Source organism: Anabrus simplex, chromosome 3 (genome assembly GCF_040414725.1).
Source record: "Anabrus simplex isolate iqAnaSimp1 chromosome 3, ASM4041472v1, whole genome shotgun sequence".
In the NCBI taxonomy this organism is placed as follows: domain Eukaryota; kingdom Metazoa; phylum Arthropoda; class Insecta; order Orthoptera; family Tettigoniidae; genus Anabrus; species Anabrus simplex.
In genome coordinates, this window is record NC_090267.1 from 131412832 (window position 1) to 131424898 (window position 12067).

The window sequence follows — 12067 nt, forward strand, 5'->3', positions numbered from 1 at the left end:
GCGTCTGAAGAAGTACTGGGAGGACCGCAAAGCCCGAACAATCCCTTCAAAGAGACCTGAACGATGGACTGATTAAAGTGATCTATGTGGTCATAAAAGAAGAAGAACAAGAAGAGGGTTAACTTCTTTTTCCACCAAATCTGGCATAGTTACCGGTACTGTAATGTTTCCAATCACATTGTCGCAGCATTGTTTATTCCTATATTAGTACAGTCAGTTCTCCAGAGGCATTTGTTCTCTCTGTAAACATCAATGAACTTCAAATTTAAGACAGAATCCCACTTTTGTGGCATTTTTACAAACATTTGTACTTCATCTTATCGTCTTACTGTTCTGTCCCGAGTGCATTCTCGTAATAATAAGAGTGATAGTGGGAGGTGCGGGGGGGGGGACATTATCCTATGTAGATAGCAAGCAAGGTTATCTCACAGGACAGTAGCATAGCCATTGTCCTTGTCCTGCCCTCATATAGTTCATGCATACGAGGACGAGGAAAATATTGTCTCATCCTGTTGTATTGTCCAGTCTACTGTTCCCATGTAAACTCTGTATTACTATTTAGGTGGAGACTGAAATAGAAACAAGGCAAGTTGGCTACGTGGTTCGTGTCATGTACTCATGAGCTTGGAATCAGTGATGGTGGGTTCGAACTCCACTGTTGGCACCCCTGAAGATGGTTTTCCTTGGCTTCACACCAGCATTACCTTAATTAAGACCATTCCTAGGCCTGTGCTATCCCAACATTGTCATATAAGACCTTTTTGAGTTAGTGCAACCTAGAAAAGGGGGGGACAACCTGACATGAAAGCATTTTGTACTGTTGGATAGAAATGTTTCTGCCAGTTCTACATCAGATTAAGAAAATTGCCATTGATGATAAAGTGTAGATTTGTTGTGTTAGTGTTTGAAATTGTCCAAATTATTTACAGTACCATAGTGTAAAATGAATCTAATAAAGGGAAGAAGGTTTTACCATTAAAAACAGCCTTAAAAGGCAACCATACATATGTATGGAAGGAATATATAGAAAATCTCTCCAAAGATGACAGAAATGATCCTCCTTTACCTGACAAGAGAATAAATGAAAATAGCCGTGAAATAACAAAAAGTGAAGTTGTACATGCCGTAAAACTTCAAAAGAATGGTAAAGCAACTGGACCTGACGGTGTGTACACTGAAGTTCTCAAAGTAACAACAGAACAGGAATCTACCGCCTTCAATATCTTAACATCATTATTCAATCAAATATATGTATCAGGAGAAATACCATCAGAATGGCTGAAATCAACCTTCATACCACTACCGAAGAAGCCTAACTCATCCCAGTGCGATGATTATCGTATGATAAGTTTGATGTCTCACGTGTTCAAAATATTCTTGCGAATCATTCACACTAGAATATACAAAAAATGTGAATCCCACATGGATCAGAATCGGTTCGGTTTCTGAAATGGTGTTGGTACACGTGAGGCACTCTTCTCGTTAAATGTGTTGTTACAGAGGTGCAGAGATATGAATGTTGATGTCTATGCCTGTTTTATAGACTATAAAAAAGCTTCTGATTGTGTCAGGCACAATAAGCTGATAGAGATTCTGAGATCAACAGGTATTGACTCCGGTGACTTACGTATAATCAGTAACCTGTATTGGAATCAGTTTGCAAATGTCAAAACTGATCAAGGAACTTCAGAAACTGCTTTGATCAGGAAGGGCGTCCGCCAGGGTTGTGTACTGTCACCTCTGTTGTTTAACATTTACTCAGGGGCAATCTTTAAAGAAACATTGGAAGACTATGGTGGGATCAAAATTAACGGGAAAATCATCAACAGCATCAGATATGCAGATGATACTGTTGTCATAGTTGATGACATGCCTGCACTTCAGTGCATGATAAACTCCTGAGTTCAGCACAGTGAAGAGTTTGGATTATATGTTAACCCCTCAAAAACGAAACTGATGGTGTTCTCTAAGAAGACAATTCGTACAAATCTCACTATAAAAGATAAAATAGTTGAGCAAGTGTCTTCTCTCAAATATCTGGGTACCATCTTGGATGACCAATGTAACTCCAAACGGGAGATAATATCTAGAATTGAGCAGGCCAGGAAACAATTCATTACCATGAAGAAATTCTTTGTGAGGTCAGATCTAAGTCTCCAACTACGAATTCGTATGATCCGCTGCTATATATTTTCTGTTCTCCTATATGGATGTGAAAGCTGGACTCTGGATCCAATCATAGAAAAACGTCTTGATGCCTTCAAAATGTTCTGTATCCAATTAAACAATTAAAAATAGGAAAGAATTTCCACCAATCAATACTTATTTATTGCTTATATTAAGCTACAGGACCGGTTTCGACCCTACATGCAAGGTCATCTTCAGCTGAACCATGAATACATATTTATATGATGAAGCTTTGATTAAATTGCATTGTCAAGGGAATGTCATATGATGATGTGCATTTAGTCACATACAAATGGGGCATGTCTTAACGTGAATTGGCATATGTCAGTATGTACAATATTGCAACTGTATGTCTAAAATATTATGTTGAGGTCCTAAAATTAGTGTATAAAACATATCTTCACTTAAACTAACTTATATATATATATATATGTACAGGATAAAATACATTATATAAAAACATTTCGTGCACATGAACAATCGTATCTTGCTTGTTGGTCAATTCATCAACTCTCGTATTTAAGTCCCATTTTCAGTTGTACACTCAGCTGCTATTCTTGGAGTTTAAAAGATATGGTTGTAAAATTGCATGAGTAAAAGATTTAATCTTCTTGTGGGATAAAACACTTTCCAATTTTAAAAAAGTTGCCAGATGTATGGATAAAATTCGGCTAAAATATGTTCAGCTCTGCTATGTATGTTGCCTTATGTTAGAATCAAATCTTGTTGTCCTGTGGCGTCCGTAAAATTGGGTTCAAAGTAATGGCTCCTTTCCCATTTGTAGTTGTGCAATGGTGTTATGTTTATCTGTGGAAGATAAGAATGAGCTATGAGAGATATTATGTTGGAGGAATGTCTAAAGGTTATGTGTGTAAATTTGAATATGTACTTACTATTGTTGGTGTAGCCGAGTTGCGTTTGACGTGCGAGCTTGTAATGTACTACTTCGTGTTCTTCTTGGGCTCATACTAGCTGCTGTGAGGGGAAGGGAAGAAGGGGTAGGGAGAGTTGTTCTTGTGGGGGTAGGGGTGGAGCTGGGTGTGTTGTTTGATGTTTTTCTGTTACGTGTCGCGTTCTGTTTGTCAATTAACTTAAGGTAAGAGTTTTTTAGGATGGGGATGACTGTATTGAAGATGATGTTAGTTTTTTCTGTGATTTCATTTATGTTGTAATTGGGATTGGTGTACTGATCTAGAGTAATGTAAAATTCTTCTGTTATGTTGAGCAGGGGGCCTTTAGGGTTTATGTTTAGGATTTGCATATCGTTATCGATGTTTGTAAAACTGTGTTTATAGTCTGCGACATGTTGTCCTATTGAGGAAAAATGATTGTGTTTTACCGCATTTATGTGTTTGTTATATCGGGTTAGGAAGTTTCTACCGGTGCGTCCGACATAGCTTGTCTCGCAATTATTACATTTGATACGGTATACCCCTGAGTGGTTGTATTTGTTGTTGCTATTGATTGTTCTGACGTTGTGTATGATGTTGGTACTATTGTGTGTAGTTTTGAAAGCTATTCTTAGGTTATGTTTTTTAAAAATGTTGGTTATGGGGTATATGTGTGCATTATTGAAGGTGAATAGTGCGTAATCTTTCTTGGATTCGTCTACTTTTGTTAGTTTGGTTTTGGGTTGGGATTTTATTTTGTGAATGATTTTGTTAACCATTTCTTTCTTGTATCCATTGTTCTTAGCTATGTCATGAATTAGTTGTAATTCTTTGTTTAGATCTTCTTTTGTTAACGGTATATTGAATGCTCTGTGTATCATGCTATAGTAGGCTGCTCTTTTGTGTGTATTGGGGTGAACGGAATCCATTTTAATTGTATTTGAGGTTTGCGTGGGTTTTCTGTATATTCTGTAAGAAAGGTGGTGGTCATGTCTAGTTGTCGTTATGTCCAGGTAGTTCAGATTGCGATTGTTTTCGGTTTCCATGGTAAATTTTATATGGGAATCTATTGTGTTGAGTTTATCTAATATATCAGTTTCATTTGTGGACCTATTATCGATGATGACAAAGATGTCATCAACAAATCTGCACCAAAAAAAATATTGTCTATTTTGTTGATGTATGTGTGCTCTAAATAGTCTATGTAAATTTGGGTGATTATACCAGAAGCGGGAGATCCCATCGGTAAACCCTGTTGCTGATAGATAGTATCATGAAATTTAAAGTAGTTGTTACTAATGGCAAAATTAAGTAATTTAATGAACTCTTCTATTTCTAAAGTGCTTAGATTGCTGTGGCTTTTTAGGTTAGATTCAATGATTTCTATTGTTTGTTTTGTGGGAATGTTCGGGTACATGTTTACTATGTCAAATGATGCGAGATTATGATATGGTTCAATCTTTAATCCTTTTGTTTTATTACAAAAATCTATTGAGTTTGTACTGTTTTTTAAGCTAAGAATACGTAGTGCTTTTTGAGAAATCTTTGAATAAATTGCGAGAGTTTATAGGTTGGGCTTGCTCTGTAGTTAATAATAGGTCTCATTGGAATATGTTCTTTATGTATCTTAGGATAAGCTTTAGCAGTGGGTATTTGAGGATTCATTACTATAAGTTTAGAGGATTCTACTTCTGTTAAAAGAAAGTGTGTATTTTTTAATAAGATTTTGAGGTTCCTTTGTATGTTATTAGTAGGATCTTTGCGTTTGATAAGGAAAGTGTTATCTTGAAAACATTCTTTGGTTTTTAATATGTATTGGTCTTTGTCGATAATGACTGTGGTATTGCCTTTGTCGGCTTTCGTTATCAGTAGATTATTCTGTTTTATTTTATCTTTGAGTTTATTTGTGTGTTCTTTATTAGTAGAGTTATTGTTTTGGGAGTTACTGTGAATTTTGTCGATATATTGTGGGAGCCTTTTTTTAATATCATATCTGACTTCATCTCGTAGCTCGCGTGGGATTTTCTGTACGGCGTTTTCTATTTCATTGATAGTGGTTGTAATGTTCTGGAAGGTTGATGTGTTACCCCAATTGTGCTTGGGTCCCTTGCTCAAGATAACAGTTTCCATTTCGTATTTGTAAGATTTTTTACGGGTGGGTGGAATTTGTGTTCAGTGATTTCGTTAGGAAAAGTTGAAGTGTTCGTGTTCGGAGTTTCGGTTTTTGGGTTTGGTTTGGATGGTTGTTTAAGTGCTTCTAATTTCTTATTTAGTGTATTCTGTTTGTTGATGGCTAAGTTCCTTATTTTTTCTGCCGTGATCTGCTGAAAATCATCCCAATAGCTGTGTGGTAACTCGTTAGATGCCTTTAAATGTATTCGGTATAGTTCGTTGTTAAGATGTTGTTTTTTACGGTATAAAAACTTTATTTCTTCTTTCAGCCAGATTTTGTTTGTTCTTTTTTGCGTATTACGAGTTTGTATGGTGTGCCTGTGTTTATTGTTATATCTTCTCAAGAATTTAGGTGTTTACGGACGCCACAGGACAACAAGATTTGATTCTAACATAAGGCAACATACATAGCAGAGCTGAACATATTTTAGCCGAATTTTATCCATACATCTGGCAACTTTTTTAAAATTGGAAAGTGTTTTATCCCACAAGAAGACTAAATCTTTTACTCATGCAATTTTACAACCATATCTTTTAAACTCCAAGAATAGCAGCTGAGTGTACAACTGAAAATGGGACTTAAATACAAGAGTTGATGAATTGACCAACAAGCAAGATACGATTGTTCATGTGCACGAAATGTTTTTTATATATTGTATTTTATCCTGTACATATATATATATGTTAGTTTACACTAATTTTAGGACCTCAACATAACATTTTAGACATACAGTTGCAATATTGTACATATTCACGTTAAGACATGCCCCATTTGTATGTGACTAAATGCACATCATCATATGACATTCCCTTGACAATGCAATTTAATCAAAGCTTCATCATATAAATATGCATTCATGGTTCAGCTGAAGATGACCTTGCATGTGGTGTCGAAACCGGTCCTGTAGCTTAATATAAGCAATAAACAAGTATTGATTGGTGGAAATTCTTTCCTATTTAATTGTGTAATTCGTCAATACGGAAATGAAGATTATAGATTACGATGTTCTGTATCGCCGTCTCTTGCGGATATTCTGGGTAATGAAAATCTCAAATGCCGAGGTCCTTCATCGGATGAAAAAGCAAAAAGAACTACTGCTCACCATAAAACAGAGGAAAACGCAATACCTAGGACATATCATGAGAGGTGAGTGGTATCAGTTATTACAGCTTATTATCGAAGGGAAGATACAGGGGAAGAGATCTGTTGGGAGAAAAAGAAATTCATAGCTGAAAGACCTTCGAAGATGGCACTGCTGTACGTCAGAAATGGCATTCCATTCTGCGCTGTTAAGATCAGAGCTAGTCATGTGGATCGCCAACCTCCGCTCGGAGACAGCGTCTTAAGAAGAAGAAGATACATATGTATACTAATATAATTAAAGTATTTCTTCCCATAATTGTTTCTAGAGAAGCAACTATTTTTTGGTTGAAATTAAAGTTTAAGATTATATTTTATTTGCTAGTAGTTGAATGTCACACTAACACATTGAAGGTTTTTGGTATGACAAACGATGGGAAAGGGCTAGGATTGGAAAGTTAGTGGCCAGGACCTTAATTAAGATGCAATTCCAGCATTTGCTTGATGTGAAAATGGTAAACCACGGAAAAATCATCTGTAGTGCTGTCGACAGTGGGATTCGAACCCATCCTGTCCAGAATGCAAGTTCACAACTACGTGACTTTCACCACGAGACCATGAGGATCATAACAGGTATCATAAGATCAACACCACCTGTGACAGCAAGCAGCTGCATGTGAATGAAGGAAGTAGTTTCCGTCTGTTTCAGCCACCTGCCAAATTATTCAATATTGAGTAATCCACCCAACTCATTTTAGACTGATGGCATTATTAAACAAGTGGAGCCATTCCTGTTTAAGAAAATGTGGAAGGAGATGCGGGAAGTCCGTCCGCCATATCAAACTAGAAGACCCCACTCAACCTCTTCCAGGAACTCGAATGGCAAGAATCACATGGTTCTGGCTGAACTATGCATGAACAGACCATGGAAAATGTAATGCATTGCTCCATCAGTGGGGCTTTTTCAATTCCCCAAAGTGGAATTGTGGAGCCCACATCATCCAGGGATACCCAAATTGACTGAGAGTGACTGGTATGACCTAATGAAGGCTTCTTTTCAAGCCTTGTCCTGGTTGAATGCCCTGGATGTTTAAATGCAACATTTTGTGTACATGTATTTCACTTGTACCATAATTATAGATTTTAAACACCATACAATGTATAAATAAATAACTGTGCAGCCAATTTGCTAGGTAGTTTAAGAAATAAACCAAATTATTAGCTGTTTTTATATGTATCAGGTTTGACTCTGTGGGCTGGCAATGGTGCAATTTGGTGTGTACATTTTCCCAATACCTATTTCTTATCTGACATGTAACTTCAATTTCAGAAGCTTGCAGCCGAAGATGGTCTATACAGGTTACGATCTTTCGTAAGAACCTCAGATGGCAAGGAACAATCATTCCTTACATTTGTGAAAGCAGTAAGTATACATTGATATATTTTTAGAGGTTTCTGGTATAAGACTTGTAAGTTTTAATTGATAGCTATATCTTTCTCAATTTCAGTGTTCTTTAGTTGAATCACAGTTATCAGATATCCTGACAGTGTCACTGGATCACACTGGATCTGTGATAGCAGTGTCTATGACAACATCTCCAGCAGTGTGTGAGGGACGATATGTCTCAAAAGATGACCTTCGCTATTTCAATACTACAGTATTTGTCAAACATATGGAAGTGGGTCCTGTGTAAGTATTTCAGTATAATATTCCTTACCTTTACAAAGCGGAGGCAGGACTGGTTTTTCTCCGGGTACTTCGGTTTTCCCTGTCATCTTTCATTCCAGCAACACTCTCCATTCTCATTTCATAGCATCTATCATTCATTAATAAATCACTTTGGGAGTGGCGACCCCATCGTACTAACAGCCTATATCTGCTTCATTCATTACATCCCTGACCCAGTCAATGACTGGAAAACAGGTTGTAGGTTTTCATTTTCTTCATTCCTTACCTTTATCCCAAGATAGCAGGTTCAAACCCAACAAAGATGGGATTTCTGAAGGGCAGAAAAAATTCCATTTGACACTCCATGTCTTACGATGTTGGCATGTAAAAGATCTCTGAAGGCCGGTCCCCTCTGATTAACTTTAATAATAACATTTTAAATGTTAAAACTGTTAAATGTTAACCAACATGTTAATTATTGTTAAATGTTAAAACCCTGTTTCATTTAACATTGTGTCCACACTTATAAACATGTTAAACTTGACTTCCTTTGTTTATACACAGCTAGTTCATCATATGAGTTTGTTTTAATACATTCAGGTGGTGTCTTGCATTTTCAAAGAAAGACAATGGTCTCAGATGAAGATTTGGCATTTGTTATTGTCACTGTTGCTTCTTACAGAATTTTGAGGAGGATCATGATGATGATGATGATGCTTGTTGTTTAAAGGGGCCTAACATCTAGGTCATCAGCCCTTCTTGAGAAGGAAGGAAAGGAAAATAAGGGTACGACAATATCTGAATAGAAGTTACAATGTGGATGAAATTCTGAACGAGTTAAAAGTAGAAGACAGGTTTGAATTTAAAACTTTCTGAGAATGTCAGAGCATGATTTAAATGTACTTTACGTATACAAACTTCGCCGAAGCCATGCTGATAGCACACAAACAATAATTTGATTTAACATGTTTTCCAATCCCACCGGAAAAAGCGCCAGCATGTTAAATATGTTTACTTCAACCTATTAAGTTAACATGTTAAGTCAGCTTTGAACCAAATCTTCGTATGTCAATTTCAACATGTTATTTTTAACATGTTGTTCTTAAATGTTAATCAGTGGAGACCCAGCTTAACACATTTGGTGTTTACCCGACAAAATTCATTAAAAACTCGGCTATAGACACCCAAGAGAGAATTGGTTTATTCTACCATCTAGTAGGCGTAGAGTAAAACGGGAACATCGAAATGGGCAAGCAAGTAGCGAGATGGCGTCAAATTAAAAAATGCTTACCGACAGTAGCTGAGAGCATACGATTATTATTTATTTATTTATTTATTTATTTATTTATTTATTTACATAGTTTATGCCTACATTGGAGCACTTAAATCAATCCATATACACTAGTCTTCACAGTATTAGTTGTGATGTTTTCTCAACGTCCTCTTCTCTTCCCAGAACTTCATTTTTTCTGACCTGGCCGCCTTCTCTTCATCTGTAATGGTGTACTGTTTTCGTTTGACTGTTTTTAATTTTAGTCTTGTATCTCTACTTCTCAGAATTCTCTTATTATTATTTTAAATATCTCAAATTCGGCTGCTAACATTGAGACATATAATTTAATTTGTAGCTACAATAGGCTGTGTCTTTTATGTGTGAGTTTGTTGGTTAGGATTGGTAGGTATGTTTCATGATTTCCATGCACTACTGTAAAGCAAGACTTCACATAGATTTGTTAACCCAGAGTATAAATGTATCTTCAGACATTTAGGTGTAGGCCCTGTCAAGAACTTTTACCTTTGTTTGGATACACTCGTATATACTCCGTGTGATAAGAAACCTGAGCGGACTCTTGTATAGAAGAATCATTTGCCAACCTTTGTATGCTTTGCCCTGGGCCATGGCCTTCCATAATAAAATATTTCTTCTTACTTTTAATATACATTTGTCCAATACACTCTTTGCCCACAAACTTGTATAATTCTATTATATTAGGATAGTGACAAGCAGCATTTGTGAAGTTTTTTAAAGCATAGAAGTGTACCCTTTGTATTTACACTTATGTTGTAGAATACCATTGTACTGTGTGAGTTGGATTTGTGGTAATTAGCCCGTATACTTGTAAGCTTGCACGTTACTGTGTTTGCTCTATTATTATGAAAATATAACAAAGCTTTACAGAATGAACATGACTTTCAAAACAACAAAATTCCATGAGAGGGGCATGGCACTGCCAGTTTTTTGCAACGTTGTTTGTTTGTGTTTATTTTTTGTAGTTCAGCGCTTTGCCACTCAACTGTCAGGCTCCAACTCTGGAAAAAAAAAAAAAAAAAAAAGAGTATAAGTATTAAGCATGAACAGCAACAACCTGGAAGACCACAAAAACATTCAAGTATTTTACTTTACTTACTGGTAATATTCATTGAAGTGCATTTGATATCACTGGAAAGGGCTTAGTATAGGTGTGTTTATATTAATTTATCATCGTAAGTCTTTTATAGTTGGGTTCTTATTCATATATCATCTCGGCTCGGCTCTGAGTAAAGCAAGGTATAAGGTGTTTGACTTGCTTTGAGCGGGTACAATATGTATGTGTGTGTGCGTGCGTGCGTGTTTCTCATCATTATTGTGACAGTTACATTACAGTCCATTGTCGTAACTGGTTTGGAGCAATAACTTCATATACGATGATCACCTTATTTCAAGATCAAGGGAGCAAATCTATAGAAGTTTCATGAAATTTTTACTCCAAATGCTATAATTTGCCTACTCTTTGACAACCATTGTTTCAGTGGGAGAGGATACTGAAGGAATCTGATTATAGTAAGGGGTAATGATGATGCATGTTTGTTGTGCTCCTTCCATTCATAGCTTAACAATTTCATATAATGAACTTTGTAATGTATTGCAGCCCAGATACAGCAGCCTATATCCAGAAGTTGGAGCGTGAGAAGGAAGCTCGTGAACGTGGGGAAACTAAAGACAATCGTTCTTTCCTTGCCAAATATGTAAGTTATTTGGTAGCTTTCTTCTGGAAATTGCTGGACTTCCTCATTTATGTTATCATATGTGTCTTCTTCTTTATTGTACAAGGAATGATATTTGGTTTCCGATCTCTTTAATGTAACTATCCTTGAAGTAGATTTCATAAACTTCCTTTGAGTTTTGATCAGTATTGAAACACAACAGTATTCGTCTATCATTTTATTTTTTTTGGTCTATGTATGTAAAATGTTGTACAATAAACTTTTACTGTGCTTGCTTCCTTCAGTAGATTGCTTCAAATATTTGTTCTTTGCTAGTTTCATTTAGAATACACTAGAATTTTTCTGTGCATGGTATGTGATAACAGTAACCTTTCTCCTTGAAGCATCTGTCCTGTTTCCATACATCTTGTTGATGTCTGTGTGTGTTTGTAAACTTTTGATTGACAGAATTGAATGCTTCACAGCTTGCCAACCAACATGAATGACAGTTATGAGGGTCAAAATGTAAGACACAAAGTTGATGTGCTCTAAAATGGAGAGTCCACAAGTGACTGATAAATGATGATTGAGAAGATTTTCTTCGTATTCGTATGTCAAAAATATTTACAATGTAAACAAATTAGGAATAAGGTTAAATTGAAATATGGATGAGTATTTAGAAATAATCCCAAATTTGATGGAATATGTTCCTAGTAACATATTATTTTTACTGCTAGCAGAATTGACAGGAAATATGGATTACAGTTTTTGGTTCTTGTAGCATGCAACATTATTAATAAAAGCCATTTTTGTATTTTGAATTGATTATATTTCCAAAGTACATGTGATAGATTCATTTAGTAACCCATTCGAGTGCACTGCTTATTTTTTATTGAGAGCAATTATGTTACGCCAGTTTTCTCCTAAAAGAACCAAATTAACTGATCCAGTAAAAGAAATCCTTGTCTAAAGTGTGACTGTATTTGCAGCTGTGACAGTAAAAACCAAATTATATAATATATTTGTTTTGATTGTCAAAATAAGAGGTCATCATTATATTCTAAAGGTTAAGCCTTGTCGCTGCAGCCATAAATGTCTATCTTG

General features: G+C 35.9%; 1 protein-coding gene across 4 annotated transcripts in view; it reads left to right on the top strand.

Annotated features, from left to right (window-relative positions):
- EMC10 (ER membrane protein complex subunit 10) overlaps positions 1–12067 on the top strand; it is a 40712-nt gene that overhangs the window by 16371 nt on the left and 12274 nt on the right. The window contains exons 3-6 of one of the 4 annotated variants that reach the window (XM_068226592.1): positions 7661–7753; positions 7839–8020; positions 10909–11005; positions 11449–11686. In XM_068226592.1, the coding sequence (XP_068082693.1) occupies positions 7661–7753; positions 7839–8020; positions 10909–11005; positions 11449–11469 (393 nt within the window). In that variant the 3' untranslated portion in view covers positions 11470–11686. Of the gene's footprint in view, positions 1–7660; positions 7754–7838; positions 8021–10908; positions 11274–11448; positions 11687–12067 lie in introns of those variants that run through there. The other 3 variants (XM_067142698.2, XM_067142696.2, XM_067142697.2) reach the window with 3 other exon arrangements.